The sequence below is a fragment of the Platichthys flesus genome, chromosome 2 (assembly GCF_949316205.1).
Source record: "Platichthys flesus chromosome 2, fPlaFle2.1, whole genome shotgun sequence".
Lineage (NCBI taxonomy): Eukaryota > Metazoa > Chordata > Actinopteri > Pleuronectiformes > Pleuronectidae > Platichthys > Platichthys flesus.
This window is the reverse complement of record NC_084946.1, coordinates 22117431-22139282: the sequence shown is the minus strand read 5'-3', so window position 1 is coordinate 22139282 and position 21852 is coordinate 22117431. Positions and strand designations below refer to the sequence as shown.

The window sequence follows — 21852 nt, the reverse complement described above, 5'->3', positions numbered from 1 at the left end:
TAGTATGGAAACCATGGGAAACTGCAAACCTCCAAAGTTTAAAAACGTCAACTGGTTTCTAAACAGACTTTTGGTTCACATTCAAAGCCGGCGCTGGGCTCACCACGGCACAGCATCAGCCATCGTTTCCCTTCACGTCGGTGTAATGTGAGTGCGTGTGGGCAGGGGTGTGTGAGAGAGGGCATGAGATGGAGTGAGAGCGAAATAAAAAAGAGTGAGAGTGAGTTTTATTATTGCCGGGGACGTGTAGGGTGAGGCGGCGGCTGGCGCAAACACCCAGAGCCGTTGCTACCGCTGCTGCCAGGCCTCAGCTGCTACGTGCGCTTGAACAGTCTCCACCACGTGCCCACATGAGTACTCAAGGCAGCCACAGGTATGTCCCCATCACCCGGGGCCACGCCGATCACAGCCAGGACGCTGTCAGAACCTTTCGGGGATCCCGTCAAGCTAATGAGATGTGACTGAGCCTGTGCTGCCAGCGCACAACCAATTGTTCCATTCATATAGCCTCCACTGATGTATGGAGACTTTTCCTTCCACAGTCACAGAAATCAAGGAGGAACCAATGATCGTATGTGATTGTGTCCCATATTTGTCTGTTTATACAGACAGCGAATGTATACATGTGTATCTGAGCCATGTGTACGTGCATGTATCCATTTATCTGTTTGTGGCTCTGTTGTCTGCAGAGTGTTGGGTCTGGTGTTGCCACAGTGGAAAAGTTAATCAGAAGCTGGCTGATGGTAAAAATGTGTCAAGGTGTCCATGTGTGTGTGTGTGTGTGTGTGTGTGTGTGTGTGTGTGAGTGTGTGTGTGTGTGTGTGTGCATCTTGGCTCGGCTGATATCATGAAAAGGTCCAAGTGCTTTGTGGAGTTTATAAAATGTTGAGCTGTTCATTTCAGTGCAGCTGCCGGATTAAAACTGTCACATGGCAGCAGGCTGGTGCAACGAGGAAAACCGGTCCACCTTCATCTGCTGGAGGAATCATGGCATCATCGGCCATGTTTCTCTCCATCGGCTTTAACCCTGGACGCTGAGAGGTACTGACAAACCTGACTTTCTTCCTGCTGACTCATCATCAGCGTTTCCAAATCCAAATGGAATCACCTTAAAAAGTACTACTTTATATTTTGGGATTTCACTCTGATCATATAATAAATTACAATAAAAAAACTAGAAGTTCTGCAAAAGTTCGCTGTCTATGACCTAATGCCAAAATACAAGGGAGTTTATTTTACTGGACAATCAAAGATCTCTATCGATATGTATCAAAAGCTCAAGCAGGTTAATCCCACTCCAGGAGGATAGAACAATTTGTTATGTGCAGCGTTTCCAACTGACATCATTCTAGCTATGTGAGATTGAACATAAACAGAAAGAGGAATGAGAAAATAATTGTGGTCCGTTGCAGTGTTTGGATGTGGTGGGCTTTTTCCAGGGTTTTGGATTTCTCATTATACAGAAGGTCCATGAACTTGAATATGGCCTGATACACAGCGTAAGAGGTGACTGAGTACAGTGGTCTCTGACTTCAAATCTCTCATAGCAGACTTTTTATTGAGGGGAAGTGTTGCGGTGGAAGATGAATTTATAACTAAATTCTTGATGTGTGCTTTATCAACCACTATATTATATAATCTGTTTTGTGCTCCGGGGCTTGATTATAGTCATGTCACATAGTGAAATAAATTGATTCTATTGGATGATTAATGATCTCATAATTTCATAATAAGTTGGATAAACAATGAATTGCTTACTGCTTCCAGTTGCTCAAATGTGACATATCATAAAGTCAATGGGATTCTTGAGGTTTTGAAAAATTTAAGTGGACTTTTTCCACTATTTTCACTTGTAAATATGACATAATGACCAAGATGTTTAATAATTGTCAATAACATATTTATTATATAATTAGACTGCCCCCCCCCCCCCTTTGATTCTTAATTAGCCAATTAAGAATCAAAATAGCTCTTTCGGAAAATCCTCTCATAAATTTACATTATCCAAGTTAACACAATTCATCAAATTGATATTATATCAATTCAAGTTAAAAGCTGATAAACGAGATTCATCTCCTCTCCCTCCTCTTGATAAATCGGAGTAAATAACCCTGAACTCTGCTCCAAAGAATTTCCGCCCAGCTCCGACAGGGACGAGGCAGTTCCAGACTCCTCCTTCCTCGAGCTTCAGCTCGGTCGGCTGCAGAGGGTCCGGTTCTATCCACTAGCGCCAATGTAAACAAAGCAATTCCTCCCCAATTAGAGACGCTAAATGCATTGGACTCGGTGCTCTACCAGCACTGGTTGGTGCAATTAATGCAGCCTTGGTCTCCACTGGCTGCTTCGGATGGCTGGGATGGTTAAGATGTATACAGTTTCAGTTCAAGGCCAGTCAGGGGAAGTCTGATTGGGCAGGTTGGACTCATCATGGAAGTATAAACATGAGGTTGGATGGGCGCTTGGTGGTTGGGGTTTTCTTTGGGTCAGCCGTGCTGAGCAGCACCACAGCGGGTGAGGAAGATATGAGTGTGTGTGGCGGGAGGGTCAGTCCGAGGGGGAGATCTGGGAGGAAACTCTTCAGATTCAACTGTTAAGAGAAGATGTGATCGGTTAAAATCAGGATCTACTGGCAGTGACACATTCTGGCTTTGGATTTGTCAGATCCGATCAACTAAATGAAGCAGAAAGGCACTTAGCAGAGCACATACCTCCACCAAGCCCAACATTCCCCATAAATCTAATCAAGCTGCACCAGATTACACTCACGCACAGGTATCAGTCCTTTAAATATGCCTGTTTTTTTCATCAAGATCCATGAATTATTCCCTGAGAGATCTGTGAAAACTGATAAAACACCCACTCATCTCACAATGTTCCAGATCCGCACCACGAATGAATGAGTTCTTTCCTGACACATACCACATCCTTCCATAAAGTTTCATGGTAATCCATCCGGTAGTTCTGGATAATCTAGCTTTCAATCCAACCAACAAACAAACGGACCGGGGTGAAAACATAACCTCCTTGGTTGGAGTAAACCCATTTGTACATTGCTTCCTAATTTTCGATGATGCCATGATTCCTCCAGCAGATGACGGTGGACCGGTTTTCCTCGTTGCACCAGCCTGCTGCCATGTGACAGTTTTAATCCGGCAGCTGCACTGAAGTGAACAGCTCAACATTTTATAAACTCCACAAAGCACTTGGACCTTTTCATGATATCAGCCGAGCCAAGACCCCCACACACACACACACACACTTGGACACCTGGACACATTTTTACACAACAGAGCCACAAACAGATAATGTGTCAAACTATTTGAACAGAAATCAGAACTATGTGAAAAATATACTTAGTTTGAGGTAATGTGCAATAATAATGATAATTGTTGTGACTCAATCGCTATTGTCATTTTACTGTCACGTCAGGGCGTCTCTGTGTATTTAGATAAGTCCCATCTTTCTCTATCATATGAAAACTGTGATGTCTGAACTCACCAAGTACATGAGAAGAAATAAACTATGAATTTTTAACCGTGCAGCTCCAGCATTAACAGGCAATTTGGGATTAAATTCCAAAGTACTGTGGTTTTCATTTGTGCAATTTGTATCTTGGATTAGAGCTGGAAGGAGTAAAAAAAAACATGTTATCTCTCAGTAAATTTTAATGATCAGGTGCATCAGGTAGAGGCCATACTGAACAAACTTTCACCCTAAAAAAAACTACACTGTTCCCCAGAAAGCAGCTCTAAATCTGAAGTTTGAAAACAACAATACTCGCAGGACGGAGACAGCGGCCCATTGTTCTTGTCTCCTTTTGTCCAGTGGCCATTGTGCATTGCACGTTCTTGAGGTGTGGGTTTCCACCATCAGCCCGGGGCCCTCCACTCTCTCCAAGATAGTTTGCTAACAGAGCTTTCACTCCAACGTCTCTAATGAAAATCCATACTAAACATTTAGCTCTGTGTGAGAAAGGGGGGAAATTCAATAAGACGCATAACACAATTTATAATTTACAGGAAGAACCAATCGAAACCAACGGGGCAGAATGGAGACATGTTTTTGTTTTTTTGTATCTGTTCATTTCGCTAAACCGCAGCAGCAGCAGCTGGTGGTGAACGCAAAGAGGTCGAAATCTACCTTCTCAGCCAAAATGAAGTCAAACGGTCTGTTTTTATTCCGTCTTCTCTTCCACTCCGATTATCAGTCATGCTGCCAGAGATGTCTCCGGTAGGGTATTCCCCAAACTAATGGTCGCTCTTGGACAGCGCCATCGATAGTAAACTAATCTGCAGCCTGCAAGGCACAGGAAACCGATCTCATTAGCACTCATTGAACTCTCTTCCAAGGAAACTTTCATCTTTAGACCACTCTGACACCGGGCCTGAGAGCCAGACTAATGTCACTTACTAGTCCTGGGTTTAATGGCTGGCTGAGAACGTCTCATGGATGGATGGGCAGCTGAGGAGTGAAGTAATGTGGGGGAAGTTATTTTTTTTTTCATAATTACAACTACAATAGTGTATGCTGGTTTACTCAAGGCCATGTTTGGTTATGGCATTTTTATTGGTTAACTGTTATCATGATTTTTCTCATGGCAATACCGGGTACATGTTTTTTAAATGTTTTTGGTATAATACTTAGAATGTGATGAAGTTATGGTTTTATTGTATCACAACAAAACCTTCCTTTTCTTCCCGTGACATATGTATCCTTCTTACCTAAATGGATCCTCTTCTTTGCAGGTACTTGTTGGTTTAACAAATATCAGAATCAGAATCAGGTTTAATTGGCACTCAATGAAGTGGAGTGGCTCTCAATGTTCTTACATAGAATACAGATGACGACACAAAACAAAACAAACAACGCGATGGTCTAAGAAAAAGAAAGAAAGAAATGAAGTGCAGGGATAAATATTGAATGGTATGAGTATTACAGTTGTAATCATAAGAGGGAGATTAACAGATAATGGAGCTTATTCTTGTCAACGTCTTTATTAGTAAACAATTCCTTAATTCATTAAAAAAGGATTGACACACAAAAGTTTGTTTGTCAAACTGGACTTAATACTGACGAATATTACAATTAAACAACATTGCATTTTTGGTTCAATTAAGAAATATTAAGTCTATACATATATGTCTTCTTGTCCCAAATGGAATCTGTTTTTCACTTGTATGTTTCTTTTAAGGAGTAGTGCTTTAACTGCATTGCGTTCTTTTTGTGCTCATCAAAACAACAAATAGACAATTATGTGAGTGAACAGTAGTCACTTAGGAAGTGTACAGTGCATCATCCTTTCTCAGCTCAGTGTTTTTCTGCTGGAGAAGATCCTATTCTTTACATCTAGTTGTTCATTTTACAAATATACGCTTGTGCAGTAATCAAAACCATCATGAAAGATTATCATCTAAAGTTCTTCTCGGTAAATAGTTACTGAACGGCTTTGAAGGTGATGGGGCAAAAGGACAATCCTCCCCTTCAGACCATCTAAAGGTTCTGTGGTCAGACGAGCAGATAGGATCCTTAATTACCCGTCACACACATTGTTCTCTATATTTGACCGGTTACCATCAGGCAGACGTTACAGGGCCTATGAGTGTAAGACTAACTGGCCCAAGCTCTCATTCATCCCAACTTCTGGCACACTACTCAATGAGGAAACATGTTGGTTGGTTTTCAGGTTTTAATGCCAGTTTGTTTTGTTTTTTCATCTTTTATGTTTTATATTCTTTGAGTGTTTTTTCGTTTTAAGTGTTTTAGGGCAGGTGAAAACGTCAACTCACTTTTATTGTGCATTATTATTCTGGGTCTCGCACATATCTCCTTGTGCAGTGTTTTCTGCTGTTTGTTGCACAATGTACAGTTCTGCAGCTGCTGTAGCACTTTGGCCCGAGAAGGATTACCCCATCTGAGCAATAAAGCATATGTGATTTGATCTTTCGAACAAATATTTTTTTTAAATGTTTTGATGTATTTTTTAATGGTTGATGATCAACCTTCCATCAGAGCTGCTGGCTGTACAGAAACTATAATAGTCTTGTTTGGAGCGATGCCTCCGCTCTGTGGCCAACGATAGAATATACGCCTGAATTGGGGTTTGAGTATTTATAGCATTCAGCCGCTAGATGGCGAAATCAGCTCGGGTCGCACATCTCGCGAGATTTGCAGCTCAAGTCACTCGGAGTTTGTTTACAACCGGGTGACTTCCTGTCTGTGTGGAGCTGTGACGCACATCGAGCTAACCCGGTGTTTAGACGTTTCAGGTCGGCTTTATCAAGATGGGATGTGACGGTGGTACCATTCCCAAACGACACGAGTTGGTGAAAGGCCCGAAAAAAGTCGAGAAGGTTTGTTATGCTTGTTTGTGTTTTCTCGTGCGGCGATGTGGAAGTCTGTCTGTAGAATGCTAACTGTTAGCAAGCTAGCATGCTAACGGCATTATTTTCTGCCTTCGATCTTGAAAACCATTAAATTGTATATTGAATAAATTATACATCACATAATGAACGTGTTCAATGACCTGTCGAACTCGATATGTAGACGAAGTTAAGCTAACAAGCTAGCTAACTGTCCTTTAAAATATATTAGCTAACGATTATAGCACATTCGTCATTGAGCTCAAAGCTAAACGGCTAATACTGTGAAGCTTTTACATAATTTATCTGTTAAGTTGGACACGTCATCCTGAGAAATTTGGTGAATAAGAGACGCAGCAACCACAGTGTTTAGTAGATAGTGATTGAAGCTTTACTAAATCATGTACAGTATTTGCATGTGTAGCATTTTGAACACTGACACAGATCATGGACTCATGAGCTTGACTGTCTCCGTGGAACAGGATTTGATTGTATTGCTTTGATTTTGCCTGTAGGTCGATAAAAATGCAGAGTTGGCAGCCAAATGGAAATACTGTGCCTTGAGCCAGGAGAGGCTCAGACGTCCCATCGTTTCCTGTGACCTGGGAAGGTGAGGGTTGACTTCATTTCCATCGTCACTCAGGCTAAATCATCAGCCTTGTTGCAACTGTAAAGTCAAACTGGCTCCACGATGAAACTCACAATGCACTAAACGTTTGAACCGTGCTATGTTTCAGGCTCTTTAACAAAGATGCCATCATCGAATATCTTCTGGATAAAACTGCAGAGAGACCCAATACTGAGACTGTTACACACATCCGTGGGATAAAGGTACTGCACAACGATGTCTCTGAAATCTTCTGCAAAGTTGCTGATGTGTATTGGGGTTTATGCCCATGTGCATTTCTCCTAGATTTCCTGCTTGGTTTCGTGCTTTATTACTAGTTCATTCTTCCTCTGCATTTCCAGGACATAAAGGAGCTGAGCTTGACCGATAACCCTGAGTGGGAAGGAGAAAGAAGAAATGCTAAAGGAGACCGTTATGAGGACATCAACTGTGGCTTGTTTATTTGCCCTGTTGTTGGGTTGGAGATGAATGGCAAGCACAGGTAAACAACACAAAGTAGAAGAACCCAAGAATACTCATACAACACAAACGAGAAATAATTTAAAGGAAGGCTTTCCATTCAATTGTGTGCAGCTGTAGACCCATTAGCTTCCTGGCTCAGTGACATTTGATCACAATATTCCATTAGCTTCAGGACATCTCTATTTGTGTGTTTTCTACAGGCCTCTGTGTCTTACATGAGCTGTGTTATGATTCATTTGCTTGTAGGACATTCAGTATTAAGTTAAAATAAGGCCTATATTGACATGTCACCAGTATCTACTCTAAAACACAGAAGAGCTCAGTTATAATTTGTGTTTACTTTGTAAAGGTCATAGCCAAAGAGAGAGAGACTGGGAAAGTTAAAAAAAGAAACATTTCTTTTTTAATATTGTTTTATTCATTAGAATAATCAGTATATATTTTCTTTTGCAGGTTTTGTTACCTGCAAACATGTGGCTGTGTCTTCTCAGAGCGGGCCCTGAAGGAGGTCAAGACAGAAATCTGCCATAAGGTGACGATTATTTCATCCTGTCTTTCCCTGTCGCTGTTACTCCTGTTTAACCATTCCCAGAATATGGCTACATATGGTTGCTTACTTGAGATATATATATATATATATATATATATATATATATATATATATAATTGTATTCTGGAGTAATTTGAAATTGGCGTGGCAAAATGGCTCAACATGCGCCACCTACGGAAAGCCCCCTCAGTTAGCTTTCACCGATCCTAACGAAAATGAAGAAAGTGGTGTGTATCATGACCAGATGCACAAAAATGTCTCTCAGTGCATTATGAAAAACACAACAGGAAGCCCGTTGCAATTTGCATCCTATCACCACCAAACTTCTGTCTCATGATCAGAGTCCAAGCCGGAACAGCTGTGTCAATATTTCCTCAGGGTCATAGCACCACCTGCTGATCAGTGTGAAAATGACGTTGTTGTCTGTATAGCAGGTTGTATTTTTCAATCACTATATTGTTTGTTGAAAGCTTCCTGATACATTAGTGTCTGCTTTGGACGGTCTTCACCTTAATGTCTAATTCAAACTTCAACCTGCAACATGCACGTACCTTTTTATTTTGATGTGTGTTCCATAAAAAACACTGGTTTCACACTTGTAATGAGGGGTTCTGTGTGTGAGCTGCACACCCCTGTCTTGGGTTGAGGAGCTACATCTTCACATGTAGCTTCCCAGCTGTTGGGATGACATTGCCTTTTCTGTTGTGTCACTTGTGTGAAACATTTCTGTCACCTCAGCCGCAGCCTGTGAGGTGATTGGCTTTTTCTATTCAAAATACCCTGACATCTGGAATCGTTTCCTCTATTCGTAGAAGTAGATGTTTATCTGCTTACCAGATTAAATGTGACCACAGACAACGTGTATGTCCTGAAACACAATTATGACATTGCCTTTTCTGTCGCGTCACTTCTGTGAAACATTTCTGTCACCTCAGCCGCAGCCTTTAAGGTGATTGCTTGTTCTATTCAAAATTCAACACCCACGAAGTAAACGTTTGGCCTCATTCACCTATATCTTCCTTAAAATTTCTGTTAAATTATTTTTTGAGAAGGTTTAGGCCTCAGCACAGAAATAAACTCGGTTTTCAGAATTAACAGGTGTAATGGAAACTGTCACTGATCAGTGTCTAACTACTGTGTTACAAAACTCCTCGTGTTGACCCTGACATCTGGAATCGTTTCCTCTATTCGTAGAAGTAGATGTTTATCTGCTTACCAGATTAAATGTGATCACAAACAACGTGTATGTCCTGAAACACAATTATGTATAAAAACCTGCCTTTTTTACTCTGGGGAGTTCCGCTTTGAGCACACTCACTGAATGTGTAACCCTCTGCAGAGCTTAGTATTAACAACTCAAAGACAACTCCATTCTGAGAAAGTCTTTATTTCACATCTCAAGATAAATTCTGACCACACAGGTTACAATCTTTTGAAGTGAAGTATATCAGCAAGGAACAGATTCTGAAACCCCAGTGCTCCTGGTCGGAAACTGTCTGAAAATTTAAGAAATACCACTGACCTTAATTTTGAGGAAAACTATTTAAATAACCTTATGAAATGAGTTCCTTGTATAGTATTTTGGAACGAAACAACTCAGGAATATAACCTCTCCAATCACTCTGACTTAAGTTGCACACATTAAAGTGAACATTAGTATGAAGCAAAGAGAGGAAAAGAGAACAGAGCTTATTCTTGGATTCGTCTTTATTTCTTTACACCAACTCCTTAATTCATTTATTAAGGATTTGACAGACATAAATTTGTCAAACTGGACAACATACTGACAAATATTGAATTGAACAACATAGCATATTTGATGCAATTAAACTATATTAAGTCCATATACAGTGGTTTATTCAATACTTTGTGTATTCTAGTTGTCCCAAATGGAAATAGTTTTTGACTTGCATGTTTCTTATAAGGAGTCGTACACTTGCTCTGAATGCATTACAGTACAGCAAACAGATTTCAATGCTCAGATATATATAAATTATCCCCTCATTATAAAAATAATATATAGGCAAATATATCAGTGAACCGTAGTCATGCTACAGACTTAGGACATGTACAGTGCATCATCCTTTGGTTCTCAGTGCAGTGTTTTCCTTCTCACACCTTTTGGAATTGCAAATCATCTGAACTGTCTTTTGCTGAGGATGTCAACAGCGACGTCATGCTCGAGCACTGCTGTTAAAGTAGCTGGTGCTGCTTGAGTTGCTTCGTGTAGCCAGCAGCCATGATGGCTCTATGGGAACAGTCGACTGGCTGAGCACCTTGTTTCTGTGCCACTGCTCCAGACAGTCCAGCACCTCAGGAAAGCTGTCTCTCTCAAATTTATTGGCAAACATGCTGTTCCTTTCAATGATCCAGGGCAGGTCCTCTATTCCATAGATACAGATGTCTCGTACATAGTGCCCTGGAAAGTAACATCAATATGTTATTAGTGGTTTCATGTGTAGTTCATTGTTACATAAAAATAATATCTTCTACCATGAAAAAGCCATATAAAGCACAGACTAAACCTATTAGTCAAATTAATCCTCCTATCAGTTATTCTGTTTAGTAGATATTGTGTTGCCTTAGCCTATAAATGTTCCTATAATCCTGTTTAAAGACAAAAGGCCACATATAGGAACAAAGTGGACTGTCTTGGCAGTAAACGGTTGTTTGCAAATTAAGTAAGATAATTTAATATTATTTTCTTAGCACCAGGAATGAAGCAAGACAAGAGTTAAGCCTTGTTGTACAGTTATTAATCAATAAATAAGTACCTCTATAAATAGACATGCTCTGCAGTACTGTACCTTTGCAGCCATTATGTGTACTCCCTTCTTGATCCTTCCACTTGATTGCCCGGATGTCTCCTTCCCATTCTCCATTTATGTGGCTGCCTGGAGCTTCTTTAATCACATAATCAGATCACACAAATCATTGTTATACAAGATAATTGAATTCTTGGGGTTTACGTAGCCCTCTTTGGGAGTGGTACATGCACAGCGTGGGAGAATGAACAGGATGCTCCACATAGAGAAGGGAACTTGCTGGAGAGTTTCCCTCAAGATATTTTCCATACATAAAATAGAAGATAAAATTCTATTTTAGTTTAACAGTTTATAAGCCTTGATACCATCCCCCCCCCCCCCTCTAAACTGCATGAGTCTCTTGTTTGACAAGGCAATATCAGTATTGATAATTTCAAGTCTGAGGTGACATTTCAACTCAAGACTACATTTTAGGCCAGTTCCCTAATCAAGACCAATAGTAGTATTAGTATATGTTTGTCCATTTTGTAGGAGGACATTTTATTTCACTAAAAATTTCAACAAGTGTGAGAAATGACAGCAACCTACAGTTTGCAACAATTACAATTGTGGAAATTTAACTGAATGTCCTTAAAATCTGGAAAAGAAAATGGTAATGACTGCTCACTGGAATCCAGGACTCTTATGGGAATATTAACAGTTGTCTGCATTGAGATAGTCAGCCGGTGGTGCTAATTCTCCAGTCGGGTGCCATTAAATCATCGCTGAAGGGCACAACAAGATAAATTAATTAAACACCAGTCAAACCTCAAATCAATAAAAAGTGTTGTTTCCTTCATCTTTTATAAACAGAGAACAGAGAGTTCAAGTGAATGTCCTAGTAGATCTAGATCTAGCACACTCTCATCCTTCACTGGGCCCCTACAGGGCTGCATCCTTTCCCAACTTGTATTCTTCTTGAACACTAATGACTAATGCCAGACCAATTAGGTGCTTAATGGCATAAGACTGGTCTGTTCTTACGTTTGATTCTGTAATAGTCAGCTAATTACACAGTGAAGAGCAGAGTCATGGTCAGTGGTAGATGAATTTGTCTGTTTAATGAACAGTCTTTCCTACCACTGATTTTGTCTGAAGACCAAAGCGAAGTTCTGGACTTTCATAAGAGAGTTTCTTCTTTTGCTCTGACCATTATTAAAGGGAACCGGGGACAGAGGCGCAGTAGTAAAAATACAAGTCTGCTTCCGACCTGGGATTGTAGGAACATTATCAAATGGTAGTGAACCAACCTTTTACCAATCAGAGCAACGAAATGTGTGACATAAGTCAGAGAAGAATATGAGAAAAGTATATAGAGAAACAATATCGTGCGGTAGGTGTAATACTGCTTCTATAGCTGATAGAATCTTTCAGATAAAGATGTATAGGGTTGCAAAGGATTCATGAGGTAAATTATTGCATCATCTTTTAGCTTTTAACAAATATGTTTCGGCCTTTGATTAGCTGAGGATGTGATTCCGTGCCTCCTCTCCTTTACTTTCCTTATTTAAATTCTCTGGTTAAACAAATCTGAGTGAAAATTTGACGACCATGATTTTGGCCTTAACCTGTATTACTAATGCTTCTTTGTGTAGGTATGTAAATACATACTCTGGGACAATGAAGTCTTACTCTACTATACCAATAGTCAAATGTGAAGTTTGACCTTTGATTGTATTGTGTTTCAGCTCCAGAGTGTTTACCGATTATAATCAGACAAGTTAATAATTAATAGCTTTATACTGGTATTTTTTTGGGCAGAAAAGTAATGTTAGCAGCAGTTGGAGCGTGTTTGTGTTGCAATTCAAAACAAAGTCTACCTTTGATGTGGTTGAGTGTCACCCAGTAGTGCTCATCTGGGCTGAACGTGTCATTGGACCACTCCAAGAGATCCTGTGCTATTGGGCTTGTTAGAACAAAATCCACAAAGGGCCTTGTGAGAGCATAGTAGGCTGTTCCAAAGTAAACTTGCAGATTGTATGGAGGAGGACTTTTCTTCAGCCCCATCCTTTTCGGAACAACATGTAAGCCTGTGATCTCAATGTGTTCGACCTCTGTCCTGTGCCTCATATGCACCGGCTGCTTCACCCCAGGCGTCATGTTTCTGTCCCTCCACTCTTTGCTCTGCATGTACTGCACAAGTTCCAGGTTGCTTTTGCCAGGGAAATCCTGTCCACACAGATTCACCACCTTCTTCCAGCCTATCTTGGACTGGGCAAGATCCCTCATGCAGTTCACATCTGCTTGAAGACGGGAAAACCCAGCATAGGTCACCGTCTCGCTGCGGCTGGAGAGGAAAGTGTTTTGAAAGCAGCTGACTAGCTTCCGTATAGCCTCCTGGTACTCCCATGGAGCCTTAGCATCCACGTGAATACAGTAGACATTCTGTGGCATGTAAATGGCCCGCAGCAGGCGCACAAAAACCTCCAGCTCTTTGTGAACGGTCAAAATAAATGCTAAAGGGTAGTCTTCCTCTTCATGGCTCAGAGGTCTTGTGATGAAGTGCAGCTCTCTGGCCAAATTGGAACACTGCAGGTGACTATTCAGGATATAGCTTTCCACCTGCAGACAAGAATAATACAAACATTTTATTAAAACTTAATTTGAATCATATAACTTTTAAAGGGTCTCTACTGGTATTTGTCAGTATGCTTCTTTTTCTTTCCTGAATTTGCTTCCCTGCCCCTTAATGTCTATTTCAGAACAGATAGACAACTTGAAAATCCTCCTGTCGAGAAATTAGAGAGAGAGACACCGACTGGCTGCTTTAAGAGAGAGAGACCATAGATATATATAAAGTCTAGATGTCTCGGCCAACGGAGTCGAACGTCCGCACATGTCGGCCATCTTGCCACAGGCAGCTCGCTCACCTATGCATTGTGTTGTAGTGGTACGTACTTTTTAAATAACCATAACTAGCTAAATTCTCAACCGAGAAAATGGTTTGGTTTGTAGAGAAACCCAGATAGAGAGAGAAAGACAGACTGGCTGGCTTAAAAGAGACCAAGACTGACTTGATTGATGCGGCATTAACACTATCACTGCATACACACTCATAGATCTCTTCAAGTTAGGGCTCTGATGAAGTCTATGAAATTTGAGACCGATTGATCGCTTCATCTTCACACTGACCAGTAGATGGCGCTATCACTATCACTGCATACACACTCAGATCTCTTCCAGTTAGGGCTCTGATGAAGTCTATGAAATTTGGGGCCGATTGATCACTTCATCTTCAGCGTGACCAGTAGATGGCGTTATCACTATCAATGCATAGACACTAATATATGTGTTCAGGATTGGGCTCTGATGTAGTCTATGAAATGTGGGACCAATTGCTCTCTTCATCTTCACACTGACCAGTAGGTGCAAAAGCCCCCCCCCCCCCCCCGAAAGACAAAGAAAATCTATGTTAAAGCTCTGCCCACACCTGGACTTGACCTCACCACCTCTGAGTCACTGTCCAACTGATTCACCCAGTGCACTAACTACAGATTTGCTCAATACCCTCGAAGAAGTCAATATAAAGATCTCATTGTCTCCCTTTGGCCCCTCCCTCTGCGTGTGTATCTTCACTAACGACCGCACGGGTGTCAGAGAATGTCGCGAACAAAATGCTCTAATTCAAAATCCATAACTCCTCTCTGTGAAATGAAAACACTGTGAGAATCACAAGTTGTTGGCCGAACAAGCAGTTATTGACATTATTGGTTAGAGTCAAAAAGTAGTAGGATTGACTTCTCATTCCAAAAATTAACATTGGACCCAATGGGGCAGATATATTTCTACACTTTAGCGCTCTCCTCAAACAAATGCTTGTTGCTCAAAAACGATAGGTCTTATCTGTAAAATGAATCCCAAGACTTTAACGAACAACCAGATATATTTTGTATTGTTGAGAGTTAAGAAGTTGTGAAATAAAACTTACCTGGCAGTCACGGCGGAGCCATTCGTCTCCTATCTCAGTGCCGGGCAGGACAGCTTCACATTCAGTGCTAAAGGGCCTGCAACTTGAAGGCTCTGAAGGCTTGGGTGCAGTCGGTATACTGACCCTCAAGTAAATTACGGAACAAATAATAATGCTCATTCCCAAGCATAAAAGGAAGCTGCATTTTGCCCCTTCAAGCTGCCACATAATAGCCCCACTTCACTTTAGCCAGAAAGCACCACCAGAGATACGACTCCTGCAAAAAAAGATATTTAGATTGGTTATTTTATTCGGGTCCTGAACACCAAGGGATGTTGAATAAGGTTAATTATGTAGGTTAGCACTAATAGATGAAGACAGTTTTTAGGTTGAAATAGAAATGTAGTTTAGTGCACCAGATTTTAGTCTTTTCATAATTATTTTCAGAGACAATGGGCCTCATTCACTAATATGTGAGAAGAAATGTTCTTAATCTCTGAAGAATATAGGTTTGTTTCTATATATATCCCTTTTCGTAAGATTTTGTTAATCATTCTGAAATAATTCTCACCTGTAAAGAGATGTTTTGACTCCACTACTCAAACAAATACCCAAGATCAAAACAGATTCCAAGCAAAAAACTAAATATTTTAAGTCTGGTTCATTGAAAATACAGGTTGGTTTTCTTTGGATACGGAACCATATATTTTTTTACATTTAACAAATAACTGATGTTCATTAATTGCTCGAAATAATGAAAGTGACGTTGACTCACCGAATAAAAAAAATCATTAAAAAACTCAAGACCTCCATATGCAACGCACAACAGATAGCATAAGTAAACCTACAACATTTGTGTGAGATATAAAGATAGCCAAATGGTTTAAAACTGACTTCAGAATCATTTACATGTCTGCTTTCTACAGTGTATGTTGTTAAACTATGTAGTATTCTTTTGTTTTTTTGGGTTTAATAGCCTAGGAGGGATATTATACTTGCCATTTATACTCCTTAATAAGTTATTATGTGACGTGTATTAAGGTTAGCATTTGTATGCCTAATTCAAATTTTACTGTAAGTGAAATTCAGTGACATTTATTACCAAACCAGCTGTTACCCTACACGTATATTTGATTTTGATATATTTTATTACGTTATCACTAAACAGTGTGTCAATAAAAAAATCCAAATGTTAGGCAGTTACCTCAGAGGCAGTTGAGTCTGTAGTCCGTATGATGAAGAAGCAAACCGACATCAGACGCCTGTTCTCAGCATTGTGTCACCAAAACAGATTTCCAACATGTCTTGTTACCATCCATCCAGAGTACAAGGAACACAAGTCATTCCCATCATGAGCAGCAACAGCAGCGTTATCAGCAGGAGCAGATTCTGTCTGAGCCAAACTGGTTCGTTAGTGTGATCTCTGCGTGATATTTCTCTCCGGTTGTATTGAGTCACTTTCCCCCACATCCCCCTGAGATTGAGTCCGTCCCTGCCTGGTTACCAGCAATAAGGCACACACCTGACACACAGGCATAGTCGTACCTTACGCACCCGCCCCCGCTCTCTGTCGCTCTCTCTCTCTCTCCCTCCCCCCTCTCTCTCTCTCTCTCGCTCTCTCTCTCTCTCTCTCTCTCTCTCTCTCTCTCTCTCTCTCTCTCTCTCTCTTTCTCTCTCTCTCTAAGGTTTTAACCACTCTCCTCCCTCTGGGTTGGTTCTTCACATAGTTTTTTCTCAGTTTCCCTTTTTTCTCTCAGATGTGTTAAATTCCAGCCCATCTCCCCAGTTGGAGGTGCACCTATCACACTCTCCTCCGTGTCCCACCACCAGTTAATGGGTTTTGTTCACCTTCTCGTTGTCCCGTCGGGTAAAGAAACGTTCTGGTCGACTTGTGCACTGACTCGATGATAAGGTGCTCAGCTCACCAGTGGCCTGTGTCATTGTGGGCAGTAGCAACAGCAGAGTGACTGACTTCAGAGCAGCGCCCACTGAATTTATTTGCTGCTTGGTCAGCTCCTGAGATTATCCCTGTTGTGTTGAACAGAGCACATGGCTGGAGTTCACACCCACTGAGGCCGCATTACCACCCCATACAATAGATCCCCTGCTGGTAACTCAGGATTTGATATTTGTGCTTTTATATGGGTGTGTTTTCCTGTGTAGATTTACAACTCTTGACAAATTGACTCTTGTGTCATCCAGGTCGTCATTAATATACCGTCTATATACGTGTACATGGCTTAATCCACCTCATGAATCAGTTGCACTTGCGTAGGTAAATCCCAGACAACTAAAACCCCCAAAACAGAAAGATTTCTAGATCTTTTGTATAACGCGATTACAAAAACGGAGTGAGCTCATACTGTTTGATTTTTGCTGATATTGTAAATTTCAGTGTGACTGTGAGTTGCTTTGCCATCTCTGGTCAATGAGGTCTCCTGGGTGTCATCATTTCTGACTGACGAACTGAATTTGCATGTTTACTTTGCATCAGTTGAATGTTAGTGTGGGTCTCTTGAACTCCAAATTTATCTTCCATCAGGCAGTATAAACAAACTAATGCTTTGCAAGTGAAAGTAGGAATAAGAGTACATGTTCCTACCTGTTGTGCACAGATTTGTTCCACTTAAATTTTGTGGTCTATGGAAAGACGCTCTTTTCACAAAATACAACTGAATCAGATATGGTTCCACGATGGCACAATATGTGACTCAGTAGTACATTTAGAAAAATCAAAATCTTGAAACCTGATGTTTCCTGAGTTCAACTTGTGATTTAAGATATCACAACATTTATATTCTATCTATATATTTCCATGCGGTTAACCGTTAAGTGTCATGTTTGTGCTACAGTGTGGGGATCCGTTCAAACAAGAGGACATCGTATTTCTCAATGGGTCCAAGGAGGAGGGGGAGAAGCTGAGGGAGAAGATGGAAGCAAAGCGAGCCAGCGCCAAAACAAAGGTGAGTTAACATAAGTATTTGAATATCAGATAATCTAAGATGATGAAATAATAATCTGTGGCTGGGTGAGTGGTTGCAGGTGAATAAACTTGACCATTGTATTGGTTTCTTGAGAATAATGTGCATGTACCTTTTCTAATCAATACATCTCCTGTCCCGGTTTAGAAATCAAAGAAGAGCAAAGAAGTTGAAACTGTCTCTACACCAGCAGGTTTGTGTAAAGCCTATTGGAGGCATCATTTCTTTGGTTTATATAGATCACATCAGCATTTACATAAACAAAATCCAGCTGCTAAAATAACATCGGAGCCTTTCCTCCTTGTTTATTTGAATACTTGTTTTGAATGTGCTGTAGTGGAGTTTGTTGGATATTCCAAACATGTATCTCACTTGAAATACAAATACTCAGTAAATACTAAGAACAGTGTGATGTGATATAACTTGGTAAGTAACCTGGATCCTAACACATCTCATCTCGTGATTTGTATTGTGTTAGGTGATGGTCTAAATGATTGTTGAATTTATTTCCTCATGTCTATTTATTAAACATTTTCAGTTAGTGATAGATATTTAGGGAACCTGATCTCATAATACTGTTGGAGTAGGGGGAACTTAGATCCGAGACCTCCTCTATGATTTGTCCTCATAAAGCATTGCCAGGCTTCCTGTTCAGTTTGAGGACAATCAAAGGATTTCTCCTCGCAAGTGAACAGGACATTGGCTGCTTTGTGTTACTTGAGTCAAAACTTAGAAATCTTTGGACAAATTGTGTTTCCTAGGAGAACATTGAATTATCCCCTGTCTTAATAAAATTTTCTTATTCTGGTTCCCTCCCTCTCACGAGCTGTAGTCGAGGTAACCGGTCATGTAGCTTATACTTTGCTTTAATAAATACGGACAAACAAAACAATAATGTAAACTGTAAGTGAATATATTGCTTTCATTTTCCAGAACCTTTCAGTCTAGAAATGTTTTGTAAAACTTATCAAAATTCAAGTGAAAAAACAAACTTGAATGGTTTAAAATCATAGAAATCATGAATGCATCAGTGTGAGCAATCTTTAAGTAATAATTGATGAAGCATGTTTTTTGGATTGGAATATATCAGCTTTGCACATCTTAACTGAGCAGTATTTTTTTGCATCCTCCCTGGCATTGACGTTCCAGACCAATGAAATTGCATGGTCCAAAGTCCTCAGGTTTTCAGTTTGAGGCTCTTGCTAGTTGACTCCGTATCTTAAATCCTCTTTTACTGTTGCCATTTTTTTATTTATTTTTCTCCCTGTGATAAAAGCTTCCGTCTTGTGATCCTATCCCATGGACTAGCCACACTAAGAATACTGGACATTTTGTTTTAACACGTATGGAGCAACCGGCGCTTGACAGGAATACTTGCAGCTCCTTTATTGTTGCCACAGGCCTCTTGGCAGCCTGACCAGTTTCCTCCTCGTCTGTTAATCTGTTTTGGAGGAACATCCTGATCTTGGTGGCATATTTTTCCCCTCGTTGATCAGTCTTCACTGTATTACCTGGTGTATCTGATGCCTTTGAAAGTCTTTTGTTCCACTGTGGAATATGGCTTTTGTAGTTGGATGCCATTAACCCTAGAACACTAACGTACAATTAGTTAAACCATCACTAGCGACAGGTACATTTTACCCAATATAATATACCTGATCAAAAATACTTCTAATCGAAATATATTAATGTACAACCATACATGGCAATTTGAAGTATTATTCCTTTATTTTCCCTGATACAACATCTCATAAAACCAAAAAAGGGTCTAATGGGTGGATTCTATAAAAAGGCTCTAAATTTTGGGATAACTTAGGGAGTCGTAAAATAAAAATTCCTAAAAGAAATTAATTATAGAGCTGGGAAGTTGTTCTTCTGTCCAGCTGTTCCTGGGAAATGTCAGGAGAAGGCAAAGTCTCCCTGCATCATTTACAACTTATATCATATTCAACAAATAGTTTACCCTCTATCACTAACGCCGGGTAGAAATTACCCGAACACGTACCGATAGAAAAACCAGGGATGGGAGCAGGGAAACCAGCCGACCTTCTATGACGTCACTGAGCAGAGTGAAGCTACCCAAGAACCCACGCCACTCAGACAGCAGCAACACAATGAATATCCCATGACCACACTCCATCTGGTAAAAAACACCCAACGTTAGTGTTCTAGGGTTAAGAAGATAGAAACTTGTTTTAATGTTCTGATTGATCGGTGGGAATCCTCTGTAATCAGTTTGCCTTCAAGTCACGTCTTTGGTGAGGCCCTCAAAGTCCAGAGAGCATTCAAAATTAGTTCATCCAAATTTCAAATCACACACAGTATGGAAGAAGGAGTTTTCCATTTATGCGTTGGGCAGGGCTCAGCCTTGGAGATAGTGTGATGAGTTCCGACCTCCTAGGGAGCTCTTAGTAGAACCGCTGCTCCTTCACAAATCAACAGGCTGAAAGGAAATGAATTAATAAAATAAGGAGATACAAACTCCCATTTTCAGTTTTACTCCCTTCCTTTATCTGTCTTTGCCCTGTTTTTCTTTGTGCTAATCTTCCTTATCCTGTTTTTTTCTTTTGCCAGTTCTCCAGCCAGACGAGGCTGGACCCTCCACAACCTCCAGCTCTGCTGAAGACACAAAGTCCTTAACAGCGTCCGGCAGCAAGAGGTCCATCCAGAAAATGGAGGAGAGATCTGAAGTCTTCAAGTCCCTGTTCACGACCCACAGCTCCGCCAAGCGCACTAAAGCTCAGACATCGAACTGGGTTACCCACACCCCTTATCACTTCTAGTAACTCTCACCCAGTAAAGCAGAGACCGCCATTTTTAGATTGTTCCAGAAATGTTGACCCATTTACGATAGATTACTGATGAATCTGGTTCAGCAAACCAAGCTCCAACACACACACACGCACACACACACACACACACACACACACACACACACATACACACTCAATCAAACTGTCCTTAGAATGAGAGTTTGGAACCAATTTGGCGCTCAAAAAAATCCAAAGAGGAGTATATGCAAACATGTACACAGACGCACACATACAGTCACACCCACATTCCTCTCATTACCTTTTAATAATGCCATCAATGTGTGGACCCATTCCCTCTTTGTCTCTCCGATCCCCAGCAGCTCAGTGTTTACATGTTGTGAACATTTTGTTAATGGCTCCCCAAGCTGTCCAGACTCTTTGTTTTGTCTCCTCTAATGCCTCCCCCACGTATTCCCCTCCATCATTGTGTCCTAAGGCACCGGTGCTTTGAGAATTGATGCCAGGGTGACTCCATCATCACTGTCACTCTGCTGTCTCCTAGTGGACAGGCTATATATAGGCTTGATATCACACATCTCTATAGCAGCTGGTAATGTGTGTTCTTATTGTTTTTATTAATTTCTTCAGACAATTGGACTTTTTAATGGAGATTAAAAATGTTCTGTTCTTCTTGTTTCAGTTGGACAGTCAGACCTTTTTTCTTTTCTTATTTTGGATCTTCTGAGCGAATGTCAAAATAAATTTTCTATTCAAGTGCATTGTTTGTCACAATGATTTCCACAGCCTGTATATACGTGTTGTGCTGTGTACATTATAAATACAAGGCGGTTCTAATTGCCGTTATTTGGTGTGGCCTCTGTAACATGATGCCTGGTTACACAGCTAACAAGTGCAATGAAGAGCAATTATTTCCTGTGATGACGCCAGCAGCTACAAATCCCTGTTGTGCATTTCACAGGGAGATCCACACTCAAAAAAAAACAGTAAAATGCTGTTACCACATGCAGCAGATTCCATGTGTTCACGTGTCAGAGGTGTGGTGTTGTGAGGGTAGTTTTCAGTGTGACGATGAGGAGAAGCAACTGACGGCATTGGAGTCAATTAAAAACGACATTGTCTTCTTGCCGTCAAACATGGTGTCCCTTAAGTGTCCCTCAGTGTTTTCTAAAGATACAAGCAGATCAAAAACAGCCGACTCAATAGTCAGGGTCACTGGTGGAGGAACCAGATATTTTAAGTCAAAGTGATCTATCTACTCACCACTATGTCGATGGAGGGGTGGGTGAAGTGTTTGTGTCCATGGAGTTGCAGCTGAATCCAACTCTATTGAAGTTGATGGTTAACAATTCTTCAAATGTAAAAAAAAAAAATACACGTTGGGAAAAGA

At 40.6% G+C, this 21852-nt stretch overlaps 2 protein-coding genes across 2 annotated transcripts; one reads left to right on the top strand and one right to left on the bottom strand.

The window, feature by feature from the left end:
* Positions 1-6192: 6192 nt before the first annotated feature.
* Positions 6193-21218, top strand: rtf2 (replication termination factor 2). Its single transcript, XM_062406113.1, has 8 exons — positions 6193-6350; positions 6875-6969; positions 7097-7190; positions 7329-7468; positions 7903-7981; positions 17563-17673; positions 17839-17884; positions 20266-21218. The coding sequence occupies exons 1-8, from the start codon at positions 6282-6284 to the stop codon at positions 20472-20474; spliced, it is 843 nt and encodes a 280-aa protein (XP_062262097.1). The 5' UTR covers positions 6193-6281; the 3' UTR covers positions 20475-21218.
* Positions 9185-16017, bottom strand: gcnt7 (glucosaminyl (N-acetyl) transferase family member 7). Its single transcript, XM_062406101.1, has 5 exons — positions 15915-16017; positions 14732-14987; positions 12624-13365; positions 10807-10902; positions 9185-10418 (listed from the first exon to the last, which is right to left on the bottom strand). Exons 2-5 carry the CDS (start codon positions 14936-14938, stop codon positions 10174-10176), a joined length of 1290 nt encoding a protein of 429 aa, XP_062262085.1. The 5' UTR covers positions 14939-14987; positions 15915-16017; the 3' UTR covers positions 9185-10173.
* Positions 21219-21852: the final 634 nt, after the last annotated feature.

What these genes read in the sequence shown, in the direction of transcription:
- rtf2 (XM_062406113.1), top strand. Translation starts at nt 6,282, where the DNA reads ATGGGATGTGACGGTGGTACCATTCCCAAACGACACGAGTTGGTGAAA. An exon ending in GTTTCCTGTGACCTGGGAAG is followed by an intron (nt 6,970 to 7,096) that starts GTGAGGGTTGAC and finishes GCTATGTTTCAG; the next exon opens with GCTCTTTAACAAAGATGCCA. An exon ending in AGACAGAAATCTGCCATAAG is followed by an intron (nt 7,982 to 17,562) that starts GTGACGATTATT and finishes TTTGTGCTACAG; the next exon opens with TGTGGGGATCCGTTCAAACA.
- gcnt7 (XM_062406101.1), bottom strand. Translation starts at nt 14,938, where the DNA reads ATGTGGCAGCTTGAAGGGGCAAAATGCAGCTTCCTTTTATGCTTGGGA. An exon ending in GGCTCCGCCGTGACTGCCAG is followed by an intron (nt 13,366 to 14,731) that starts GTAAGTTTTATT and finishes TCTTGTCTGCAG; the next exon opens with GTGGAAAGCTATATCCTGAA. An exon ending in TACACATAATGGCTGCAAAG is followed by an intron (nt 10,419 to 10,806) that starts GTACAGTACTGC and finishes GTTACTTTCCAG; the next exon opens with GGCACTATGTACGAGACATC.